This window comes from Crotalus tigris, unplaced genomic scaffold (genome assembly GCF_016545835.1).
Source record: "Crotalus tigris isolate CLP2741 ecotype Arizona unplaced genomic scaffold, ASM1654583v1 scf7180000017541.2806704, whole genome shotgun sequence".
Taxonomy (NCBI): Eukaryota; Metazoa; Chordata; class Lepidosauria; order Squamata; family Viperidae; genus Crotalus; species Crotalus tigris.
In genome coordinates this window covers 1419646-1443939 of record NW_024096462.1, presented here as the reverse complement: position 1 = coordinate 1443939, position 24294 = coordinate 1419646, and the positions used below count along the sequence as shown (strand labels likewise).

Genomic DNA, 24294 nt, shown 5'->3' with positions numbered 1-24294 from the left:
AAAAACCAGGCTTTAGAAACCTACCTTCTTACTTTTAACTCTTTACAAAAGTTTGCACAAAGAGAAAGGACTATGAAGGAAGGAGGCAAACCGACTAAACCAGGGGTAGGCAACCTTGGCTATGCTGGCTCAGGAATTCTGGGAGTTGAAGTCCACGAGTCATAAAAGAGCCAAGGTTGCCTTCCCCTGGACTAAACAAACAGTTCCTAGTTGAAGGTAGTTCAACATGAGCAAAGGATGATCTTACACACACAGAAATGTGCACACACACACACACACACACACACACACACAGAAGAAAAAACAATAGACACAATTTGTAGGAAGAACCTTCATTTAGCTTGTGCAACAATTGTGCCTGCCTTCTGCTGATCCATCTCTCTTCCTTACTATCCATGTATCATATGATAGTTGGAAAGATACGATAGCTTACTCACTGGATCCCGAAGGAGATGAGAGAAACGCTAACCACTAGCAGGTCCAGGATGTTGAAGTAGTTCCTGCAGAAGGAGCCTTTGTGAAGGAAAGCCCCATAAGCAGTCATCTATAGGCAATCAAGATTTTACTGTTAGAAAATGCGAAATATTTTCAGAGGAAGCAAAAGAAGGGTAGAGGAGAAAATCTCTATACATTTTAGCACAAAGCTTCACATGAAGAAGGCAAAGAGGAGTAAATGTGTTTTTCAGAGAAGGATATGCTAGAAAAACTTGATAGTAGCATGTGGTCCAACTAAGGAATGGCTGTTTGCAGCTTATTATTGCCTTTGGAATACACTTCTCTTTTTGTTAGCATTCAATGTGACATTCATTCTAGAATTTTGTAAAATGTACTGTCCCATATGATTATTATTTAAATGGAAACTTTTTTTCATAAATCTCCTTTAATGAAAATTAGTCTAATGATCTCAATAGGAAGAAGTGCTACCAGATCCAGATTTAAATTTTTAGAAGGGCCATCATCCTGCTTAATCTCTCAGACTGAATTGAGGATTATATGTTTCTCTGCTGCTTTCTTACTAGCAGGCATGGTTTTTATCAATGCAGTTTAGTTTCCTGTTATATTGGTTCTACAAAATGAAGGATCTAGGTGTCTGTGCAAGAAGAACCCCAAATGTGATTTTTATTATCAGTGATCATGTACATATGTCTAAATCAATATTTGCAATCACTTGTAAAATCTGAATGTAATATTAACTAGATCATAGCAGTTTCTGCATGAATTATTTTTACCAGCAACACTCTCTTCCAAGAAATACTTTCTGTAATTCAAAATCTTAGGACTATTTTGAATGGCTTAGAATCTCAAGGAATGCCTTCTCCATAGGAACTTTCAAGGACACTTCAACAGTTTTTGTGAACTGAGGCTGTTAGTGGCTTTGGGGCTTTGTGAAATGTATTCCCCAAAGACACACACTTGGCACGTACTGTATGTTGCTGCTTTTTTGAACATTGTGCTAAAATATTCCTTTTCCCAGGCATTTTATTATTTTTAGTACCTTTGATCTTAAGTGCACACAATATTTTTCTCTGTTTCATATTTCCTGTGCCACAATAATAACTAACTTGACTGTTTTGTCGCTTTGCTTTGCATTTAGTTAACAGACCAAGAAAATACAAATGTTAATCCTGTGATTTGATTTTGAAATGTTTAAAAAATAATTAGCTGTGGCCAATCTGATTAAGTTTCTTTTGGCTGATAAAACTAGCTATTTCAAGGAAAGCATTATCTGCACATGGAATTTTAGCATGACTCCATAAAAATTTCAGACCTGAAAATGTCTTACAGTAAGTATAGTTATTTTATTTATTTATTAAATTTAAAATACTGATTGGAATATGAGGAACAAACAACCATAGTTGCATTTTCAATTCTTGCAGCCAACCCAGAATTCACTGCATAAAAACCTTATAATTTTCTGTTAGTCTTTATAAAGAGAATGAGACATTATATATCATCCAAATCAAACGGCATTAGGAAACATTATCTTCTATTGGAAAGAATTCAGAATGAATATAAAAGCACTGCTCTTTAAGTTGAAATCAATAGAAAATAATATAATTAATTGAGGAAGGAAGGGCATTTGCTGCAACAACTGGCTAAAGTGTCTGCCAGGACTTCTGTTTTAAAGCAGAGTTTCTTAACCGTGGCAACTTTAGGTTGTGTGAACTCCAAACAACTCAGCTTGCATTTTATAAAGTTATTGGTGACACAGTAAGACATTAAGACTACAGCTTTTGAATCAGAGCAACGGCACCCCTGGATAAAAAAAAATCCACATAAATCTGAGCGGTAGAAACTAACATTTAATATTCTCCATATCATTGAAAGATAAATAAGTCAATCACAACTGGGAAATGGAGGGTCTGAAAGGCACTGTATATTTTTGTACAATAGGTTTTGACATGAACATGCATGTGTGATGGAGAAGAACAGGATACCAAAAGAGTATTAAATGCTAGGCATAAATTAGTAGAAAAACTAAAACTATCATATTTTATGCCATGTAGAAATATATGTTTAGAGATCATGGGGATTTGCTCTCTAGATATAGTGCCTAATTATTTACTGAATTGGATCAAGTGATATAGTAAGCCCAGAAGTAATTATATAAAGACTTACTTAATCATATTTTTCCTAAGATTATTTTTTAACAAGATGGCAGAAACAAAGGCCCCAAACTCAGACAATAGCTTGGTTCCTACATATTTTCGGATTCCCCCGAGTCAAAATCAAATCAAAATCAAACAAAACATACTAAGCGTTAGTGTTGTGTGTACAGCTCATTCTATAAAGTAAACAAGGCAAAGCTCTAAGAGAGCCTGGATGCATTCTCAATTAGCATTGCACATATTAAAAGGTATTAATAGGTTCAGGTCGTGTCCAATCCTTTACCCAAGAAATCTGAAGCAAACTTTAGTTTCAGACGGGAAGAGAGAGATGGAAAGAGATCTATTTTGCAAAGATTTTCTCTGTTTTTAGGACATTTTAAAAAAAGCACCAAACACAAATTATACCAGCTCTGATTGAACATTTCATGATTAATCAGATTAGCTTTTTTCAGATAGGATATTGTATAGTCAGGCCATTTATTTTCTCCTATTTAACTAAAAGGAAGCCTAGATTTTTCCACTCAAATCGTTTATTTTTAAAATGAGAGTTTTCTTAGATGGCCCAGGAAGGTGATAATGCTGGTGATTTTTTTTTCTGGCCAAACTCTTTTTTTTTTTCTTTTTTGGTGTGAAGGACAGCTTGTTTTAAATTTAAGCTTTTTTTCTTTAAAGCAAACATAGGAAATTGTAATTCTGACCTTAATCTAGACTGTCTCTTAAGTGTAGGGGAAAATTACTTGGACATAGTTATAAATTTTATGTAGGCTGGTGGAAAGGTTAACATTTTGCCAAGTAATATTGAAAGGCATTCTTGAGTGCTCCAATATTAACAATAACAATGGAGACAGGTAGACCTCAACTTATGACCACAACTGAGTCAAAAATTTTTTTGTTGTTGTTAAGTGAGTTTTGCCCCATTTTTCAATCTTTCTTGCCAGTCATTAATTGAATCAGTGCACTTGTTAAGTTAGTAGCACAATTGTTAAGCAAATTTGGCTTCCCCATTGACTTTGCTTGTCAGAAGGTCACAAAAGGTTATCACATGACCCTAGGATACTGCAACTGTCATATATGAGTCAATTAAAAAACATCTGAATGTTGATCATAGGACCATGGCACTGCTGCAGCAGTCATAACTGTGAAAAACGGTCGTAAGTCACTTTTCAATGTTCTTATAATTTTGAGTGGTCACCGAATGAACTGTTGTAAGTCTAGGACTATCTGTATTCTAAACATAATGACAGCCAAAGACTAACCATAAGAATTGTAAAATGAGAGGGAGCTTATTTTTATTCTATTCTATTCTGTTCCTATTCTTCCTGTGAACGTTTCAATGCACTTTCACATAGTAGTAGTAGTAGTAGTAGTAATAATAATAATAATAATGTTGGAAGGGACCTTGGAGGTCATCTAGTCCAATCCCCTGCTCAAGCAGGAAACCCTATACCATTTCAGACAAATGGCTGTCCAGTCTCCTCTTAAAAACTTTCAGTGTTGGAGCATTCACTGCTTCTGGAGGCAGGTTGTTCCACTGGTTAATTGTTCTAACTGTCAGGAAGTTTCTCCTTAGTTCTAGGTTGCTTCTCTCCCTGATTAGTTTCCATCCATTGCTTCTTGTCCTGCCTTCAGGTGCTTTGGAAAATAGCTTGACTCCCTCTTCTTTGTGGCAGCCCCTGAGATATTGGAACACTGCTATCATGTCCCCCCTCGTCCTTTTCTTCATTAAACTAGACATACCCAATTCCAGCAACCGTTCCTCATGTTTTAGCCTCCAGTCCCCTAATCATCTTTGTTGCTCTTCTCTGTACTCTTTCTAGAGTCTCAGCATCTTTTTTTACATCATGGTGACCAAAACTGGATGCAGTATTCCAAGTGTGGCCTTACCAAGGCATTGTAAAGTGGTATTAATACTTCACGTGATCTTGATTCTATCCCTCTGTTAATGCAGCCTAGCACTGTGTTGGCCTTTTTGGCAGCTGCAGCACACTGCTGGCTCATATTTAGGTGATTGACCACTAGGACTCCAAGATCCCTCTCACAGTTGCTACTATTGAGCAAGGTATGTACATTTCTCTTGAGAAATCACATAGATAGAATCACACAGATCTTCACAGTTGGAACTACTGTGGAATACCAACCGATGCTACAAGCTTGGACTAAGATGAGGTTGTCTTACCCATGGAGCGATAGCAAGAGCACCCTTTTTCTTCTGTCTCTCGGGTTTAATGTCCCTGGTTAGGACTAGTTTTTTCTAAACTAAGAGAAGATTATTGATAGAAATAAACAGGGAACAAGGCGACATTGGAGTGTTTTGTAGCATTTGGGGCACATTGTAATTCTGTGAAAGCTAAAGAAGAATTGCCCTTAGTGGATCTACTATGTGGAATTCTGAACTACACCACTTACTCTAGCTATCTGTGCTGTCCAATAAAAGGTGAAAGATTTATATGATCTGAAGAGAAACCAGAGTATCTTCCATATATGAGAGCAAAGTTACAAGATAGAAGGAAATATGATCTTTTAAACTCTGATGCTGTTAATATTATGGAAGAACAATACTGAAATCTTCAGTGGCTGTGTTGACAGGATATCTGTCTCAGTTTATCTTACTTACTTAACTCAGTTTTCTGGACTTTGATGTCATGTTGGATCATAAATTTCTCATCCAGATTGGAATCAACAACACCAAAAGGTTAAAAGGTGATGCTGTAATTTTGGTTATAGTATGCTAGAAGAAATTCAGTCAGGAGTTTCCTTTCTAGACTTTCTTCTACTTAGTCTCCAACATTATAAACATCCTAAAATCTACCAAGGTAACATAATTTATCAACTAATACTATGGTCTGATAGGGCTTTAATAATTTCACCCGTCTTTTCATTTTTTTGCAGTTTCAAGATGGCTAAAGTTTGCTCCTATTTCAATAGTTGGGTGCTGCATTGGCTATTTCGGCAACTGTAATTTAACACAGTAGGCCACATTTAATATGATTCCATTTTTTACACATATATTGAAGGATTCTTGGCTTCAATTGTATTTGCTCACATTAGCAAATTGCTAGGATTTCCTGGTCTATTGGGTGAAAATTCCGCTCCCTAAAGCCAATTTAGCACTACAAGATATATAAAATAGAGATTGTACTCTAAATAGTCTGACTCATGTCAGACCTCAGGTTGCCTGAGTTCATAATGACAAGTTATAATATGTTTTTTTTTAATTTTGTTTTGTTTTAGATTTAGAGCCATATAAGGACATTAGGAGAGCTTATCACAAAGAGTATTGCTTCCTGAAATGAACAAATGTGGTGTTTCAGGACATTTATTCTTCCCTGAGCTTACTGGACAATTTGGTTGCTATATACCAAGGACTAACAAGTGGACTAACAAATGAGACTGTAGTATTTACAATAGATTAGTTTCAAAAGCATGCACAATCACATCTGAGCTACAAAGGACACCCATTAACAGAGAAAACACGTGGGATTTGAAGCAGTACAAAATTACAAAGCAGAAAGCAAGAGGGAGCACATAAGGCTCATATTGGTTACCTTAAGAATAATTTCTAATGTAAAGATACTAGTGAAGACATAATCTGCATTGCCTAGGATCTGAAAAATAAGCACAGTTGGGTTAGTGATCACAGAGCATGGCCAAAACACAAACAGGTGTGTGGGTTAGCAACAGAGAGCAGCAGAAAATTAGTGGGCTTACATGTGAGAAGCTAATGGAAGAGGAAATGGGACTTTACCTTCAGGGCAATTTCAATGGTGAAAATGACAGTAAAAAATATATCAAAATAAAAGAGAATCTGTAAAACAAAAGGGAATGGGTATAGGGAGAAGGAAGGTATGTGAGTGAACACTGTAAAACTAAATCACAATATAAAGTCAAAATGAATAGCTACGTTAAGGACCTGTGTTGGTGGAGTGACTGTAATTTTTTAGTGAAGGCAACGATCAAGCTATAAGCAGGACATTTAAATAACAGTTTTCTTTGTTCACTCTTTTGTCATGTGTGTATTCATGAGAAAGTAAAGTACTATTTCTGTCAAACGGCAGATATTTGCGGTATATCATAAATTCCTGGCCAAAAATATTAAATATACTTGATCTCTGGTGAAAAATGTTTCCTTCCTTCCTTCCTTCCTTCCTTCCTTCCTTCCTTCCTTCCTTCCTTCCTTCCTTCCTTCCTTCCTTCCTTCCTTCTTAAAAACTATTATATGTATTTAACTCTGTTTTATTATCAAGGGAAACAAAGTCACATTTTGAAAGCCAAGCTTCCTAAGACTTATTGGATGATCCTATGTTGTTATAAAACCACACCTAAGCTAAGATTTATTTTTTTTTTAAAAAAAGGGGTCCTAAGTATAACTATCACTGAAATCAGTGAGATTTACTCTGGGGTTACCATAATTAAGGTTAGGCTGCAAAGTGCAGTGTAGCTCTATCTGATCTTCAAATAGGGATAGATTTGATTATATGTAAACAAAATACCAAAGTAGATTTTGGTTAGCTATTCAATGATCTGTTCCCTGAACGTTGTTCACTATAATATCAAATATACAATGTTGTGTTCCTTTTAACTTTATAATTAGTCTGATTAAACTTCATAGGTTTAGTGTCTCTGAGGGAAGCACAGAAACTCATCATTTCACAAATGAAAAGCTGATTGGATGGAACATATTTAAAGATATGTGAAGTTGTTAAACAATGCCGGAAGAAAGGGGTTTTCACCCAATTGATCTTTCTTCCTAGCTTTTAAGCTTTATAAGCAAAATTCTATGCCAGCACAATTAAACATGACCGGATTAATGCGCAGTTTAGCATAGCACAATGCAGTTTTGGAGCTATTTTGTTGAGTTCACAACAATAGTTCTTAATTACTCTATTTAAAAAGGATTGGAAGTGGCCCTATTTTTGTGAATTCAGTAAATGTACAATAAATAAATTTAATAGCTGGTCAATATAATTTTTACATCATTACAAAAATTAAACAATACAGGTCAAGACACTGCAATTTGAATTACTGTTACGCAGTGCCTATGAATTTAGAAATACTTCAAAACAACACTAAAAAGACCTAACATAATATATGATCATACAAGATTTGCAGCTGAATAGAAATTATTATAAAACACCAGCAAAAACTAAATCTCACTCACTGGCTGATAACCAGATGTCTATTCTGTTTTAAATCATATTAAAATCAAAATAAATCCCCATTTGATGATAAGAGAATGTTTGAAGAACTGGCCACACTGTTGAAAAATCTGGAAAATATCACATCAGAGTACAGATTTGGTGAGAATATTAAAGAAATATTATCCAAATTCTGCTATGGAATCTACTTCATGTATTGTGTTTCCCTGAAAATAAGACCTATCCCGAAAATAAGACCTAGCTTGATTTTTACACATGCATCTAATATAAGCACTACCCCCAAAATAAGCCTTAGTTTTGGGGCGAGGTGCACTTGTAAAAATCAAGCTAAGGCGGGAGTGGGGGGTAGAGCTGCCTCACGTGCCCCACACCCACTTACCTTAGGACTGCTGCAGCTGCTGCCTGTATTATTCTGCAGCTGCTTGCGGCCGCACGCCATGTGGCACATCATGCCAGTGCTGCCGCTCACATTAGGACACCATGTGGCTCATCGCACTGATTGTGCCGGTGTTGCCGCTCATAGCACGCCGCGTGGCTCAACGCGCTGCTGCTTCCACTTGCGGCAGGAGGCTGCGTAGTGTGTGCGTGAGTGGTGGAACCAGTGTGATGTGCCATGCAGCCTCTTGCCATGAGAGGTGGCACCGGCGTGATAAGCCACGTGGCCTCATGCCACAAGCAGCAGCACCGGTGTGATCGGTGCGATGAGCCACACAGCCTCCTGTCACAAGCGGCATCTGTGATGCGCCATGTGGCATGCAGCCACAAAAGAATTCAAGCAATGGCGCAACAGATGTCAGGGCATGGGAGGCCTGGCTGCAGCGATCCTAAGTTAAGCGAGTGCGTCTCGCCCCAAAACTAGGGCTTATTTTGAGGGCAGGGCTTATAATAGGCACACGCGTAAAAATCAAGCTAGGTCTTATTTTCGGGATAGGTCTTATTTTTGGGGAAACACAGTAATGAATGAATTAATTTGTACATATATGTATATGAACCACCACATACATCTTTACTGTTGATAAGTGCAATTCAGTATTCTGGCTGTAGGTAAAAATAGGAATGAAGAAAGCATTGTATATTGGGAAATTAAGAGAATTTGGACTAGAGCCAAATTCTGCATCTTGAGTCCTCTTATGCTAATACTGAGCAGAGATTTTTCTCTTTTGAGCTCTGAGTGACTATTGATGCATGCATAGAACTTTCAAGCTTCCAATTAATTTTAATGTAGAGATCAGCTGCCTATTTCTAGAGGCTTTTACATAGCATAAAAATATTGATAGGTTTTTAATTTACAAACTTGATTCAATTGACAAGATAAATAGATATCATGTGCAACTTTTAAATTTCAAGATTCTTTAGAGCAGTGTTTCTGAACCTCAGCATCTTTAAGATGTGTGGACTTAAGTCCCAGCATTCACTCCACAGCCTGAAGAAACACAGCTTTAAAGGAATATCTCTATACGGAAGTAAATTGCAAATTATGCTTAAAATCTTGCCCCTTGTTCTTATGCATGTTTCTTCTGTAAATTCAGTTCCACTGAGTTCAATTATGTTTGTTCTGAAGTAAAATAGAATTGCAGGCTTAAATGCTCCCAATTATCAAGTTATTTTATGTATGATTACACCTGTAATTTCTGCTATATAAATATTGAGATTAGCCCATTAAATTATATTTTTGTCATGTGATTCAAAATACCTTGATAATGCAGCATAGTTTTGCTTTTTACAATGCATTTAGACACACTTGACACAGACTTCTTGTTACAGTGAATATAATTTTACAAAGAGAATCATCAGTAGCTAATTTCCCTGGATTTTCCTTACTCTAAACAGACTGGGTGAAATTTGCCATTTTCTGGATGGTGTGTTAAATTAAGTACCGTGTGTTTCTGACAGAGGAATATTATAAAGACCAGGGAGGAGGCTGGAAATAGTGATGATTTCTTGTTATCTGAATGATACGTTTGAAAATATTTCCACTTATATTTCTTTTTTCATTTTCAAGACAGATCAAACTCTGAAACAAGATTCTGATTTAAGTAACAACTCTCTTGAAGGGAGCTGGACTACTGTACTTTGTAGTGGCTTGCCCTTGTCTTCTTCTGGTATATGTTTTTGACTATTATTATCTCCCATCCAAGTATGAACTTAAGTCTGACCTTGCATAGACTTTGAAATCAGTCAAACCTGTTGCCATCTGCTGTGGCTCTAGAATGTTTTAGCTTCCTTTAAAAACAAAACAAAACATGTTTTTGGGATGCACGGCTGCAGAGAATGGTTTAGACCAGTATTTCCCAAATGTGGCAATTTTTAAGATTTGTGGACTTCAACTCCCAACATTTCCAGCCAGGGAACTGAACTCCACATATCTTAAAATTAATAAGATTCAGAAACATGATTTAGATAACATCTGTTCAAGCACATCTATATTAAATCACATCTGAATGCAGGATAATATGTTTAACATACAGGATGCCCTAATTCAATCCTTGGCATTTCTAAATCTGGCTGTAAAAACATCTGCTTGACAATTTACAGAGTGAAATTTTTAGGTAAAAACACTGGTGATCTGTTTCAGTACAAGAAAGCTTCCTATGGAAGGACTGAAAAATAGTTTGCAATGTAATCATATGTAAGTCTACTTGAAGTTAATCTCATTGATTTCAGTGAGAGTTACCCTTGGTAGGTATGTTTAAGTGACAGATGTAATGACCATTCTTTTTTCTAGGGATCCACTGCAAATATAGTTTTATTGGAAGGGTAATGGATCCTTAGCAGTATTTTTGAGATTAATTCCCCAGAAACCCCACTTTATTGCTCTCATTTGTTTATTTATATATATTTGACCACATAAACTTTACTGAAGTAAAACTCTTAGTTCCAGAAGCAAATAAAAACGTAACTGCTTAATTTAATATGAATTATAGATTAATTTACATAAAATTATGTGTGTGTGTTATAAGGTAGTCCTCGACTTACAACCGCAATTGACCCCAAAATTTCTGTTACTAAGCAAGACATTTGTGAATTTTGTCCCAGTTTACGACCTTTCTTGCCACAGTTGTTAAGTGAATTACTGCAGTTGTTAAGTAACCCAGTTGTTAAGGTTTCCCCATTAACTTTGCGTGTCAGAAGGTCACAAATATGAATCAGCAGCCAAGCATTTGAATTTTCATCACATGACCATGGGGATGCTGCAGTGGTTGTAAGTATGAAAAATGGTTATAAGTCACTTTTTTCAGTGCTGTTGTAACTTCGAAAGGTCAATAAATTCACTGTTGCTAGTCGAGGACTACATGTACTGACTGGTAGCTCTTTCTCTTTAGGCATTAATTTAGAACTTGGTAAGCCTTAGTTATCTGGCTTCTGAACCTCATTCTGAATAATCTGCAGAGAAGTGAAAAGGTGGAAGGCATACTTGATTTCTAACTGAGTAATGCCGAACTGGGTCCTCAGCTGCCAAAGAGATGCTGCTGAGCAAGATGAAAAAGAGGATCAGGTTGGTGAAAATGTTATTATTAACGATGCGATGGCAGTGGACTCGAAATCTGAAAAGAAAGAGAGAGAGAGAGAGAGAGAGAGAGAGAGAGAGAGAGAGAGAGAGAGAGAGAGAGACATAGCCTTATTCATCAGATATTATAGAGATCATTGTTTTATTTCAACCCCTCAATTTCTTAAGCTTATTTGTATGTCAGATGCCAACAGAAACAGAACATTTGACTATTATGACCATCAGCAATCTGAAGTGAAACAGCCCGGTCACAGATTTGCCACTTCACTGAAAGTATCAGGACAAATAAATCACAAATAGATTTCTACTTATGACTTTCAACCTTCTGCAGGGAATAAAAGATGAAATAATGATTGTGACTTATGATATCCGTGGTTTTAAACATATTTGGTGTCTAACTGCAGATCCAAGTAAAATGCTTCAAATAAATCAATACAGTTATTTTTTAAAAGAAAATAAAACTGTTATGGGGGAGGGGAGAGAGAGAATACTGTACTGCTTTTTCAATAGAGTGAGGAGTTTTGTAATTCCCTAGGATGGTAAAGGTAGTCGATTGTGATAATAATCTTAAGATTTTGTTGTGAATGAATGTAGAATGATAACTGCAAAAACATTTAAATTTTGCTTCTAATTCCCCCCATCTCTTATTTCTACTCTTCTCCTATCGATATCAAACCATTCTGCTCAGAATACAAGGAAGATTTTTATGGCTTGGAGACAAGGCTGCCCTTCCCTTTATGTCATCAAGACCAGTAGGGGCTTTCATGGCAGCAAGTTGGCTCTTGGGCTAGATAAGAGCAGAGCTCTTATTCATCCATCCCTGATATAAACCAGGAAGCTTTTTTTTTCCACAGAGCAATTCTATCTTGACTGTTTGTCTTTTCCATTTTCCATCTAGAATGTATTTGTCTCTGTTCTGTCCCAGCCTCCGCAAAATACTACTCAACCGCTTACACGCAAAGAAAAACCCCTTTACATGGAACAAGGCACGACTTGGTAAGATAAACCCCTTTTATTTTGACACAGCTTTTGTGGAAGAAAACCCCAATTAATCCTTTAGCTGTTGAAACAAACAAGATTCAGTCTCTGAGTTCTCAGCTGGAATGCTCGTTTAAATCACTCAAACGCACAGAAATCCGACAAACCTGGTTAAATATCCAAGAATCCTGAGGCTAGAAATCCAATGACAGAAGCACAAAGCCGTAGCATGAACGGTTGCCTTTGGCAACCATCCCCTCCCATGCCTCTCCTCTTTATAGCCCAGCCAGGGCGTGGCTTCTTAGAGTCTTTTACTTTTCCTGGAGAGCTGCCCCACCGCCCTCCGCTGTCCTTGCACGCCTTTCCTCTCTGTGCATCTGTGCATCTGGAACAGGCCTAGCTGCTCCTCATCTTCGCTCAATTCAGGCCCCCAACCCAGCTGTCTCTCTCTGCCTGAGCGTGAGTAGATGGGCCCAGTATCACATCTAGCTCTGAGTCTTCGTGCTCCTCAGAGCCTTCCATAGACTCCGATGTGACCCCAGGCAACCTTTCTCCCTCATCCGACTCATCTGACTCAGCTGCCGGATCTGCTGGCAGGTGAGGACTCACAACGTTCTTGAAGATGAGTGACAATAGTATACATTTTCCTATATCATAGAATTATCCACTGATTAAGACCTGCATTCAACTAGACAGACTACAAAACATGCAACATCCCACACTTTCTTAAAAGTATACTGAGACTGTTTTCATGGTGGCACAAGGTCATACAAGAAACAACATACTTGTTGCTGGGACTGAAAACGAAAAAAGCACTGGCTTCCGGCATTGGCACTGCTTTCTCCTTAAGGTGCAGTTCAGACATAGGGCGAGGACGAGGCCCAACAGGCATCTCCGGTTCCTCTTCATCCTCCTCTCCTAAAAGGTAAGGATCTTCATTTTTAGAATTATGCATCACAAATAGCCTATGGATTTACCACATAAAGACATATCTGATTGTACCTCAGTCTTAAAAATAAAAAGTACTCCAACCTACCCCAAACTGGGACTCACTAGTAACATATCTACTTGTATAAAACAAGTACCACTCCAGCATTCTGGCCAGTGTGAACCATGTTGGCTAGATGTCCATGGAGTCTCTATCATTCTCTATCACAGTGGTTCTCAACCTTTTTAATGCCGCGACCCCCAACCAGTCATAAGTCGAGGACTACTCAACCGGTCGTAAGTCGAGGACTACTCAACTGGTGCAGCACCATTTGCATAATGGGACTTTTGGCGGGCTCAGCAGGGCAGAGACAGCCTGGACAATTCCTATTGGCTTTTGAAAGCCAATAGAATTAGACTCTATTCAAGAGAGTCTATTCTATTGCTTTCAAAAGCCAATAGAATAAAAGGGAGTAGCACAGCTAAGGAAAAGGGGAAAAAAATGGCGGACTGTGTTGTTTGGCGACCCCCGTGAAATGGTCGTTCGACCCCAAATGGGGTCCCGACCCACAGATTGAGAACCACTGGTCTATCAGGTCATGGTTATCCCTAAGGTGTTTTTCAAAAGGCAACTGGACTTTCTTCATTTTTTTTCCTTGAAAATGTTTCACTTCTCATCCAAGAACTGAAAAAAGATGAAAAGCGAAATGTTTTCAAGGGAAAAAAACCAAGAAAGTCCAGTTGCCTTTTGAAAAGCATGCTTGGGACATGTTGGCTAGGAATACTGGAAGTTGAAGACGGTCAGAGAAGAATGATTTGTTCTCCATCTTGGGCTGATTTGAAATTCTCCTGCCAAAATTATGAAGGGTCTTTCCCTCATAATTTGAGGGGTCAGAGGAGGCTACGTTTCAACTTTGACAGAATGAAATATCCTAACTTCTGTGTTTAAGATTGGAGTCTGAGGGAGTATGTCCTTTATTTATGTATATTTGATCCTGAACAACTGTGTAACTCTTAGCAGAAAAGGAGAGTGATGCAAAAATCAAACTCTATCTAAAGCCTTGGCAATTCTTTGTATGTGGAAATTAATTTCTTGGCAGATCAGGTCAGACCAAGAAAATAGAGAGAGAGACCAATGGAGAGCTCTTATTCGAATGGATGAGGATCTGTGCTGGACTTTCCAAACAGTGCAAGGCTAAGTAAATCTTACCAGACTATTGGACGTACTGAACAGTCTCATATCTATTCACATGGTTCCAAATAATGCAAACACACACCCACATCCAGAATTAAATGCAACTTGCACACTTATTTATTTCTAAAATACAGTTAATCAACTCAATTATTTCTCATAGCAGCTAATGTACCTGTCACAGTAGACTGCAAACATTACATAAAATCAACCATTAGTTGAAATATTTAACTCAAAATCAAGCATTTTTTAAAACGTCAAATTTCAACAAACAAGGGAACTTTTTAACATTGTATGTAGTGAATGGGGAGAACATACTCCAGAAGTTCAGATACAAATAATTAATCATTAAAAATTAAATCTGCCAATCTAGGGCACAGAATGGCAAAGCCAGGGAACTGGGCAATCAATCAGGAGCAAGAAGAGAGGCACTATCTCTCTCCAGTTCCATCCTGGCTTAAGCAAGAAATATGCCTCAACCTGGGAAGTGGTTGAAGAAGTACAAGGAATTAGACCTCTAGAAAAAGGCTAAGTAGTTGTAAACTGGAATCTTTAATATATATATCAAAGGGATATGTCTCTATATTCTTACTCCTATTTTCAAATCTGTATGAGCAATCACCTATATCTGCTTCTGAAATCCATACAGGTAGTTCTTGACTTACTATGGTTCATTTAACGATGGTTTGAAGTTACGATGGCTCAAAAAAAAAGATTTATGACTCGTCCTTGAAGGTGCAACTGTTACACCACCCTTGCAGTCATGTGATTGCAATTCAGGCCCTTGGCAACAGGCTTACATTTACAAAGATTGCAGCATCTTGCAATTTCATGACCAAAATGCAGCAGAGCAAGCAGTTACTTGTGTTTCTGTGCAGCACATGTTACACCTTTGCTGCAAGAGCTGCATTGGTTACCAGTTTGGTCTAGTGGTTAAGGTAAGAAAATGGGAGACTGAGTTCAAATCCTGCCTTAGCTCAACCCACCTCATAGGGTTTTTGTTGTGGGGAAAACAGGAGGAAGAAGGTATATTAGATATGTTCATTGCCTTGAGTTGTTGTAAAAACAGTAAAGGCAATCAATTATTCAGTCAAGGAACATAGACAAACAAGCTAATAGTAAACAATAGCCTAATCAAGGAACCACCAAGGTCACTCACACTGACACTGACAGGACAAGCCATTAGTTATATGTTATACCTGCGTAGCAATGCATGGGGAAAAAAATGACTGAGATTCAGTCACATACTTTCAGTTGCCATTTTGTGTTATTTTATTTTATCCTTCCCTGAGGATGTGTCTGGTCATTCCAGAATGTGGACAAGACAGTGAATTACCTGGTGTCTCTGCAGTAGGATAGGGATTTTTTTCTTCAATTTCATTTGGCTGATATTCATCTGTGTTGCTCTGAGCAAAAGAGAAAACAGCCATTCTTTAGTTGTGCATATTCATTAATTCATAAAAACAGTCATCTCAAAGCAAGGTGGATATTGGAAAGCAGCAAACCTTATTAGAAGGTGGAGATTCTCCATCAGCTGTAATTGATTTCAGCTCAATTTTTTCCTCCTTTGTCTCTCCCTCCATAGCTGGCTTCTCGGGCTCCTGTTTCTTCTCAGGACTGGCAGTCCTACCAATTTAGCAGACAGGAAAAAAAAATCAGCTAATGAATTGCCAGTACTGACTTCCTTGAGTAGTGAATAGCCCAACAGACAAGCCCAAGAATATTTCCTTCATAAACATTTGCTCCTCTTAGAAACAAGTAATATTAATAATCATGTGCCTACCAGACTTTCAAAACACCTTGCATCCTGAAATGATTTAGCAAGTTAACAGAAGGAAAGTTCATCATCTGCTTTCCAACCAGTGGTCCTAATTAAATGATAGTGAACAAAATGTCCAAAATTCGGAAAATGCCTAACTTGATTCTGCTAGTATGTCACTCACTCACCCCAAAGAAAAGATGGAAAATTCTCTCTCCCCCCACCAAATCTAGGCCATACTGAACAGTGGCACTCAGCAGAAGCGTTGAGGCTGGCCCTGAAGTTGAGGATTTCAGTCCTAATGCCACCAGTGCCATTCAAAAGGCCACTCGGTGAGTTTTAGGGAATGGAGCAATTTCACCTGTGGCCCACCACTCCCCAGGATCTGCCATGTACCACTTACTTTCAGGCTGGGTTCTCTTTCTCTTGAGAGGCCTCGGCAGCCTACCCAAAGCTGCTGTTGCTTGAACCATTTGGAGAATGTTCCTTTACGATCTCCGAAAACCTCACGAAAGGATGCCTCATTCTTGTATGATTTTCAGAGACTCTAGAGGCTGTGAAGGAGTAGGGCTCTCTTGTATAACTTCCAGAGGCCATGCAAGAGCACCCTCCATTCTCACATAGCCTCCACAACCTCTAAAAAATCACACAAGAATGAATGTGCTTTGGAGAATAGTTCTCATGTGTGGGTGAGTACTAGCATTTCACCCAAAATATTGTGGCGTGTCACCTTTATATGCATGTCATAGTTTGCCATCATTGTCCTAGCCGTTGTACTTTGTTTGGGAGCTACCTTTTTCCCAAATTATTTGTACAGGATCTTCAGCCTGCAGAGAAAATAAGCTTTTTCCTCCATTTTTATTTTAACATTTTAGTTTCCAAGCTGCCAACCCTGCTTCAGGCTGTGCAGAAGCTACTTAAAATTTCAACAGACACCCGGGGTATGTATGTATTCACCTTTTCTGATCTTTATTGTTCAAGCCAAAAGAGCTCCCATGTAGTGACATTGAAAGATGAAGTACTTAAGCAGATATTTTGCAATTTGTATGGCTGGCTTCCTGGAATAAACCGAATTCTGCTGGTGAAAGATGCTTCGTTTTCTCCAGAATATCTTTTACTGTATAACTTTAGCTAGAAGGAGCAGTGTGGCTCTCATGGTTAGGACGCTGGGTTGGAGGTTAGCAAGTCTGTGTTTGTGACTTGAGTGCTGCTTGGGGCAGAGTGAGCTCTTGTCCTTCGCTCCAGCTCCTGCTGGGGACCTGAAAGGAGCCCCCAATTGGGCATCCTCCAGGCAACAGTGATGTCACTGGCTAATCTTTTCATCCAGGAAGCGCCTCGGTGCTTTTGACACAAGTGCAAAAAACCTTAGGTAGAAATATTGTACCTAACAAAGCATAAGAAGCTCTTGTTCTGGACATGTTTTTACTGTCTAGCAAAAAAAAAAATGCTAATATTTTTAATGCCAAAATAGACAAAAGTTTACCTTGCTAGTTTTTTCCTTTCTTTTTCTTCTTCCTCCTCCTTTTGAGCAGATGTCAGGCTTTCAGCATCAGCAAGATTGTCAACAGCAATGGCCAAGAAGACATTCAGCAAGATATCTATTTGCATATTGTTTAAAGAAAATATCGGTGAATATCTATGAAGCACAATCCTGTGAAATGGTATTTAAAATGTCCCACACGTGATATGCAACGTAAAGATAAACATTCAAATTCATATTAATAATTTTAAGGGTGAAAGCATACATTATTTCACATACTTCACCAAGAATAGCAGACACAGCAGTGTTTCCCAACGCATAAAAACATGTTCATCAAGAATAAACGTTTAAGTAAAAGTTAGCATCCTTAGATGCAAATTACCACACATGAAGATTACACAACTGAAAAAAGAGAGGGCATTTGGCTAATTTCAGATAGTCAGTACTAGGAATATGCCTTCTCTACAGTTTTACACACACACACACACACACACACACACACACATACATTAGGTCCTGTGCAGAACACATTGGGTAGCAAGTGACTGCCAACAGTTTCAATCATTTGCAGCATCTTCTGATTCATCTCAAGAGATATTAATAATGTTAAGATCTTTCTCTAGTGTTTGGTGCCAACTTTTCCAAGTCTGACCTTGTTTCCTCTTCCCTCCAGGAGACATCCAACATAGTGCAATTTTGGAATAAGTAATATATGGTCAACAAGCCACATTCGACATTCATTGACAGTTCTCAATAGGTGTTCTAAATCTGATCTTTGTAGTACCTTCTCATTAGTGATGTGGTCACGATGTGAAACATGGAGTATTTTTTTCTCAAGCTGCGTTGTTGCAAAACATTTAATTGTTTAATCATCTTGGTTGTACACTTCCATGTTTCACAAGCATATATTGCAGTTGATATGACAACACTCTTTAAGAGTGGCAGCTGCCATTCCAATTTGATAGTAAATGTCCTTATCTGTACCTCCATCGATAGACATGTTACCAAGATAAGTAAATTGTTGGACTTGTTCTATAGCCTGGCCATAGACTGTTATAGGCATATTACCCTGAGGACTTCCAACTTGCATAAACAGGGTCTTCTCAAAATTTATACGTAAGACAATCTTTTTGGCCTCATTACCTAAACTGATGGTCATTTCTTGCAAGCACCCCTTTTTTCACCAAGCAATACAATGTCATCCGCAAAATCTAAATCTATTAAATGAGGTATTGTCCATCGGATGACAAAACTAGGGTTATCTATCGCTCTATGTATACCAAAGTCCACGGAGAGGAGAAGCAAGAATGGCGATAGCATATATCTCTGTTTTACTCCTGTATCAATGTTAAAGAAGTCTGTGTTGCCAGATTCCATTCGTACACAGCAGCTAGAGTTATAATACAGATTCTTAAAGATATTGATAAAAGATTGAGGAATACAATAGGACTTTACAATATTCCATAGTGATTCTCGTTGAATAGACCATTTTTGAAATCAATAGAATTACCATTGGCTCCTGGTATTTTTATAGTTTTGAAATATATTATTTAAAAATGTACTCAAAATGTGGTCCTTACATAATACTGTGAGTAGGATTAAGATACGCCCAGTCCTGTTTCAAACTACCTGTGTTTCATTGGATCCTGTAATGCAGAATTGTCTGCCTTTCCATTAACAAAAAAAGCTTCTTTCAACATGTAAAAAACAAGAAAAAAGTGAAGGAAATGATTGGTCCATTAGTGGGTGGAAGTGGCAAGAAGGTGACAAGCAACAGGGAGAAAGCAGAACTATTTAACTCATTTTTGCATCTGTCTTTACACAAAGGGAAAAAACAGACCAACCTATCAAAAATAGTGCCATAAAAAAACAAAACAGAAACACAAGTTAAGATAGGCAAGAAAATGGTAAGTGAGCACCTGTCCAGCCTAGATGAGTTCAAATCACCAGGACCAGATGGATTACACTCCAGAGTTCTCAAGGAACTGGCAGATGTGATATCGGAGCCACTGAACTATATTTTTCAAAGATCCTGGAACACAGGGGAACTACCAGAGGACTGGAAAAGAGCTGATGTAGTTCCCATCCTCAAAAAAGGAAAAAAAATGGATCCAGGAAATTACAGACCTATCAGCCTGACCTCAATACCTGGGAAGATCCTGGAAAAGATAATCAAACAACGAATCAACGAACACCTAGAGGCAAACAAAGTCATTACTAAAAGCCAACATGGGTTTGTCAAAAATAGATCATGCCAGACAAATCTTATTGCATTCTTTGACCAAGTGACAAAATTAGTGGATCAGAGGAATGCTGTGGACATAATTTACTTGGACTTCAGTAAGGCATTTGATAAAGTAGATCACAACCTACTACTTGACAAGATAGAAAAATGTGGGGTAGACAGAACCACCACCAGATGGATCCGTAGCTGGCTGACCGGCCGTACTCAGCGAGTGGTCCTCAATGGAACTGCATCTATATGGAGGGAAGTGTGTAGTGGGGTGCCCCAGGGCTCTGTTCTGGGCCCAGTACTCTTCAACATCTTCATCAACGATTTGGATGAAGGGATAGATGGGGAACTCATCAAATTTGCAGATGACACCAAGCTGGCAGGAATAGCCAACACTCCAGAAGACAGGCTTAAGATACAGAAGGATCTGGACAGACTTGAACACTGGGCACTAACTAACAAAATGAAATTCAATGGTGAAAAAAGCAAGGTTCTACATTTAGGCAAGAAAAACCAAATGCACAAGTACAGCATAGGTGGCACCATGCTCAATAGTAGTAACTGTGAGAGGGACCTCGGAGTCCTAGTAGACAATCACTTAAATATGAGCCAGCAGTGTGCTGCAGCTGCCAAAAAGGCCAACACAGTGCTAGGCTGCATTAACAGAGGGATAGAATCAAGATCACGTGAAGTATTAATACCACTCTTCAATGCCTTGGTAAGGCCACACTTGGAATACTGCATCCAGTTTTGGTCACCACGATGTAAAAAAGATGTTGAGACTCTAGAAAGAGTACAGAGAAGAGCAACAAAGATGATTAGGGGACTGGAGGCTAAAACATATAAGGAACGGTTGCGAGAATTGGGTATGTCTAGTTTAACGAAGAGAAGGACAAGGGGGGACATGATAGCAGTATTCCAATATCTCAGGGGCTGCCATAAAGAAGAGGGAATTAAGCTATTTTCCAAAGCACCTGAAGGCAGGACAAGAAGCAACGGGTGGAAACTAATCAAGGAGAGAAGCAACCTAGAACTAAGGAGAAACTTCCTGACAGTGAGAACAATTAATCAGTGGAACAGCTTGCCTCCAGAAGCAGTAAATGCTCCAACACTGGAAGTTTTTAAGAAGAGACTGGACAGCCACTTGTCCGAAATGGTGTAGGGTTTCCTGCCCGAGCAGGGGGTTGGACTAGATGACCTCCAAGGTCCCTTCCAACTTTACTACTATTATTATTATTATTTCTATTATTATTATTAAAAGCATAAAACTTCTGTCTGATGAAGGGATAGGCAGCTGTTAATAGTGGAAGCAGTTTTGCTAGGAATGGAAATAGCATCTGGGAGTTTCAAGATCTTGAGCAGGAAACTGAAGCAAAGTGCATTGTTAAAAGTAAATTAATCAATTAACTTCATAGCCTTAATCACAAAGTTAGCTTCACCTAGTCTGGACTGACTTAATCATAGCATATGGGAAAAATGGAATCATAGCTCCATTCTAGTAGGAAGGAGCTATCAGGTGATCAGGTCAAATTCATACACATGCCAAATGCTTATTTTAAGATCATGTGTTTTAAAAAGTATGTATGTGTGAATAGAGATGGATATAATAAGAAAGTATATCCCAAAGCACATTTAAAAGCCATTAAAATATGGATTATTGTGCATATTTTTTAAAATTGCATATTAATAGGAATATGAGCTAGAATGATTAAATGCAATAAACCTGACTCAGAACAAGATTAATAAAACATATGCAAAGGGTCCCTGTTCTAGCTCCTATTGTCTAAAGAAAAAATGAATATTCTCTTGCCTGAAATCCTGGAGAAACAGTAAACTAGGATGGACCAATGGTCTGATTCAATACTAAGTTCCTTCTTATGACCCTATGGGTATGATGGTGGGCTGTGGCCCTTGAAAATCTATGCCCAACAAATGAAATTTATCCAAGGAACTTTTGTGATTTTCAATCCATTTTCCCACTTGAAGAAGAACAAACCAGCAAACCAACCCTCTCTACTCTGAGATGGGTTCAAGTTGAAATCCAACATAGTGGCTCTTTTTCTTTCTGTTTGCTAAGCACTGATGTTTTTAATTCCCTAATCCAGAAGGAGCAATAGTTGACCTAGCAGGAGATGGCAGAGAGGAAGAAGAGCGGCAGGATGTAGTCTCAGTAAGTAAAGACCATTTTATCATATATGAGTCCCAACTGGTGCTTAACCATATCAGTTGCTGATGCTGCCCTATAGTTAACTCAAAGTATTTGCAACAGAGAAACACTCAAGGATACAGTTTCCACAGATGAAGAGGATGATGAAGTAAATACAGACCAACATTCCTGGAAAAGAGGGGCCGCCATAAGCCATGATTCCATCATACATCACTGAATTCCAGTCCTCCCCAGTCAGGATCTAAATGACACATTCCCACCAATGGGGGGATATATAGTTAGACAGCATGCAGAACACCTGCAAAAAAAGCCTGTTACAAGAAATAACACCATCCTGTTCTATCTTGAAGAAACCTGCCTGATCAGTAAACATCCAAGGTACTGACTCAGATCTCCATTTGAATTTCAAGATACAAATGGAAAGATACTTTGCACACGTGGGTAGGGTTACATATTCACCATCTCAGGCTGCAGAGTAGAATCTTAGTCTATATCCACCTGATGGACTTCATAGATTATCCAGTCCATCCTTCTGCTCAGTCCATAAACTGAACTGATTATAGTCATCCAACTTCCACTGGAAAAATCTCAAACAAGGGAGATATAGCACAAATCTAGACACATTATTGTTTAGTATCTCTTACAGTTAGGAAATTATGTCAGCATGGATCTCCTTTCCTTTAATTTTAGTCAGTGAAGAGTGCATTGGGACTCATGCCTCACATGACCTATAGTGTAGATACAATGCTTCTGTTATTTCAGCACCCCGAAAGCATTGACTTTTTGTTTTTTTTGTTCTGCTGTCTCATACCATGTGTTTATACCAATTCATTGTAACCTCTAGATCAGTGCTTCTCCCCCGTCACACAAATGTTCTGCGCATGCGTGGCGCCGCACGCATGGGGGCGGGGCCCCAATGTGTGGCGCGCATGTGTGACGCCCCCATGTGCGATGCGCATGCGCGATGCCCCCATGTGCGACGTGCGTGCCCGGCGCCCCCATGCGCGGCGCGCGTGCCCGGCACCGCCCCCACGCGTGACGCGCATGCGCGGCGGCACCCCCATGCGCGGCGCGCGTGCATGGCGCCGCGGAAAATGGCGGATCGCCACCTTTGGCGACCCCCGAAAAATGGTCGATCGACCCCAAATGGGGTCGCGACCCATAGGTTGAGAACCACTGCTCTAGATCTTTCTTATAAATAACTACTGCCGGCCTAGATCTCCCCAATCTTGCACTTATACATTCGATATTTCCTATTCAGATAATTATTCACCTTGCCCTATTTTTGCCTGCTTTAGAAAATATTGCAAGATTTTTTTAAAAATGTCCTAGCAATTAATGAATGTTAATTATATTTTTGAAAGCATGTAGTTTAATATAGGTTGGCCTAGACCAGTGGTTCTCAACCTGTGGCTCGGGACCCCATTTGGGGTCGAACGACCATTTCACGGGGGTCACCAAACAACGCTGTCTGCCATTTTTTCCCCCTTTTCCTTAGCTGTGCTACTCTAGAGTCTAATTCTATTGGCTTTCAAAAGCCAATAGGAATTGTCCAGGCTGTCTCTGCCCTGCTGAGCCTGCCAAAAGTCCCATTCTATAAATGGTGCCTCATCAATTGAGTAGTCCTCGACTTACGACCGGTTGAGTAGTCCTCGACCTACGACCAGTTGGGGGTCGCGGCATTAAAAAGGTTGAGAACCACTGGCCTAGACATAAGAATCCTGTTACATTGCTTCTTAAGAGTGCATTATTTTTTTAAAAAAAATAGGCTGAAAGAAAACTGTACCTGAAACACAGTGAGCAAAGACTGAGGAAAGTTGTCAAAGGTGCTTCTCCTGGTCTGCATCTCATCAAAGTTAAACTTGCCCCCAAAGAGCTGCATTCCTAGGAGGGAGAAGATGATGATGAAGAGGAAGAGGAGCAGCAGCAGGGAGGCAATGGAGCGCACTGAGTTGAGCAAGGAAGCCACCAAATTACTCAAGGAATTCCAGTACCTGAGGAGCCAAACAAAAGAAAAGCAGGTGTTTCTTGTCTGTGCTAGGTATTTTTTTGGGGAAAACTATCCGACACCCATGAACATGTCTTTTCCAAAGAATGAACCAAGAAATTAATAATTCAGATATTCCCCCCCCCCAAATGAGATATATATAGAAAATTAGTATTTTTATGACCACAGAAATAAAACACAGACTTTTCTGCACCTTGAACACTTAGGGCATATATCAGTATGCAATAATTTGTAGGAATTTCCAGGGAAGTAATCTCATACAGAACAAATGATAGAG

At 38.8% G+C, this 24294-nt stretch overlaps 1 protein-coding gene across 27 annotated transcripts in view; it reads right to left on the bottom strand.

Moving 5' to 3' along the window:
• Positions 1-24294, bottom strand: part of CACNA1C (calcium voltage-gated channel subunit alpha1 C) — a 590134-nt gene that overhangs the window by 93963 nt on the left and 471877 nt on the right. For 11 of the 27 annotated variants that reach the window (XM_039359892.1, XM_039359986.1, XM_039360172.1 and 8 more), the window contains 10 exons: positions 23796-24003; positions 22130-22250; positions 17613-17727; positions 15876-15996; positions 15707-15776; positions 13037-13169; positions 11181-11310; positions 6355-6414; positions 6155-6214; positions 438-544 (listed from right to left, as the gene is read on the bottom strand). In XM_039359892.1, coding sequence (XP_039215826.1) covers positions 438-544; positions 6155-6214; positions 6355-6414; positions 11181-11310; positions 13037-13169; positions 15707-15776; positions 15876-15996; positions 17613-17727; positions 22130-22250; positions 23796-24003 — 1125 coding nt within the window. The remainder of the gene's footprint in view (positions 1-437; positions 545-6154; positions 6215-6354; positions 6415-11180; positions 11311-13036; positions 13170-15706; positions 15777-15875; positions 15997-17612; positions 17728-22129; positions 22251-23795; positions 24004-24294) is intronic. The other 16 variants (XM_039360686.1, XM_039360850.1, XM_039362096.1 and 13 more) reach the window with 3 other exon arrangements.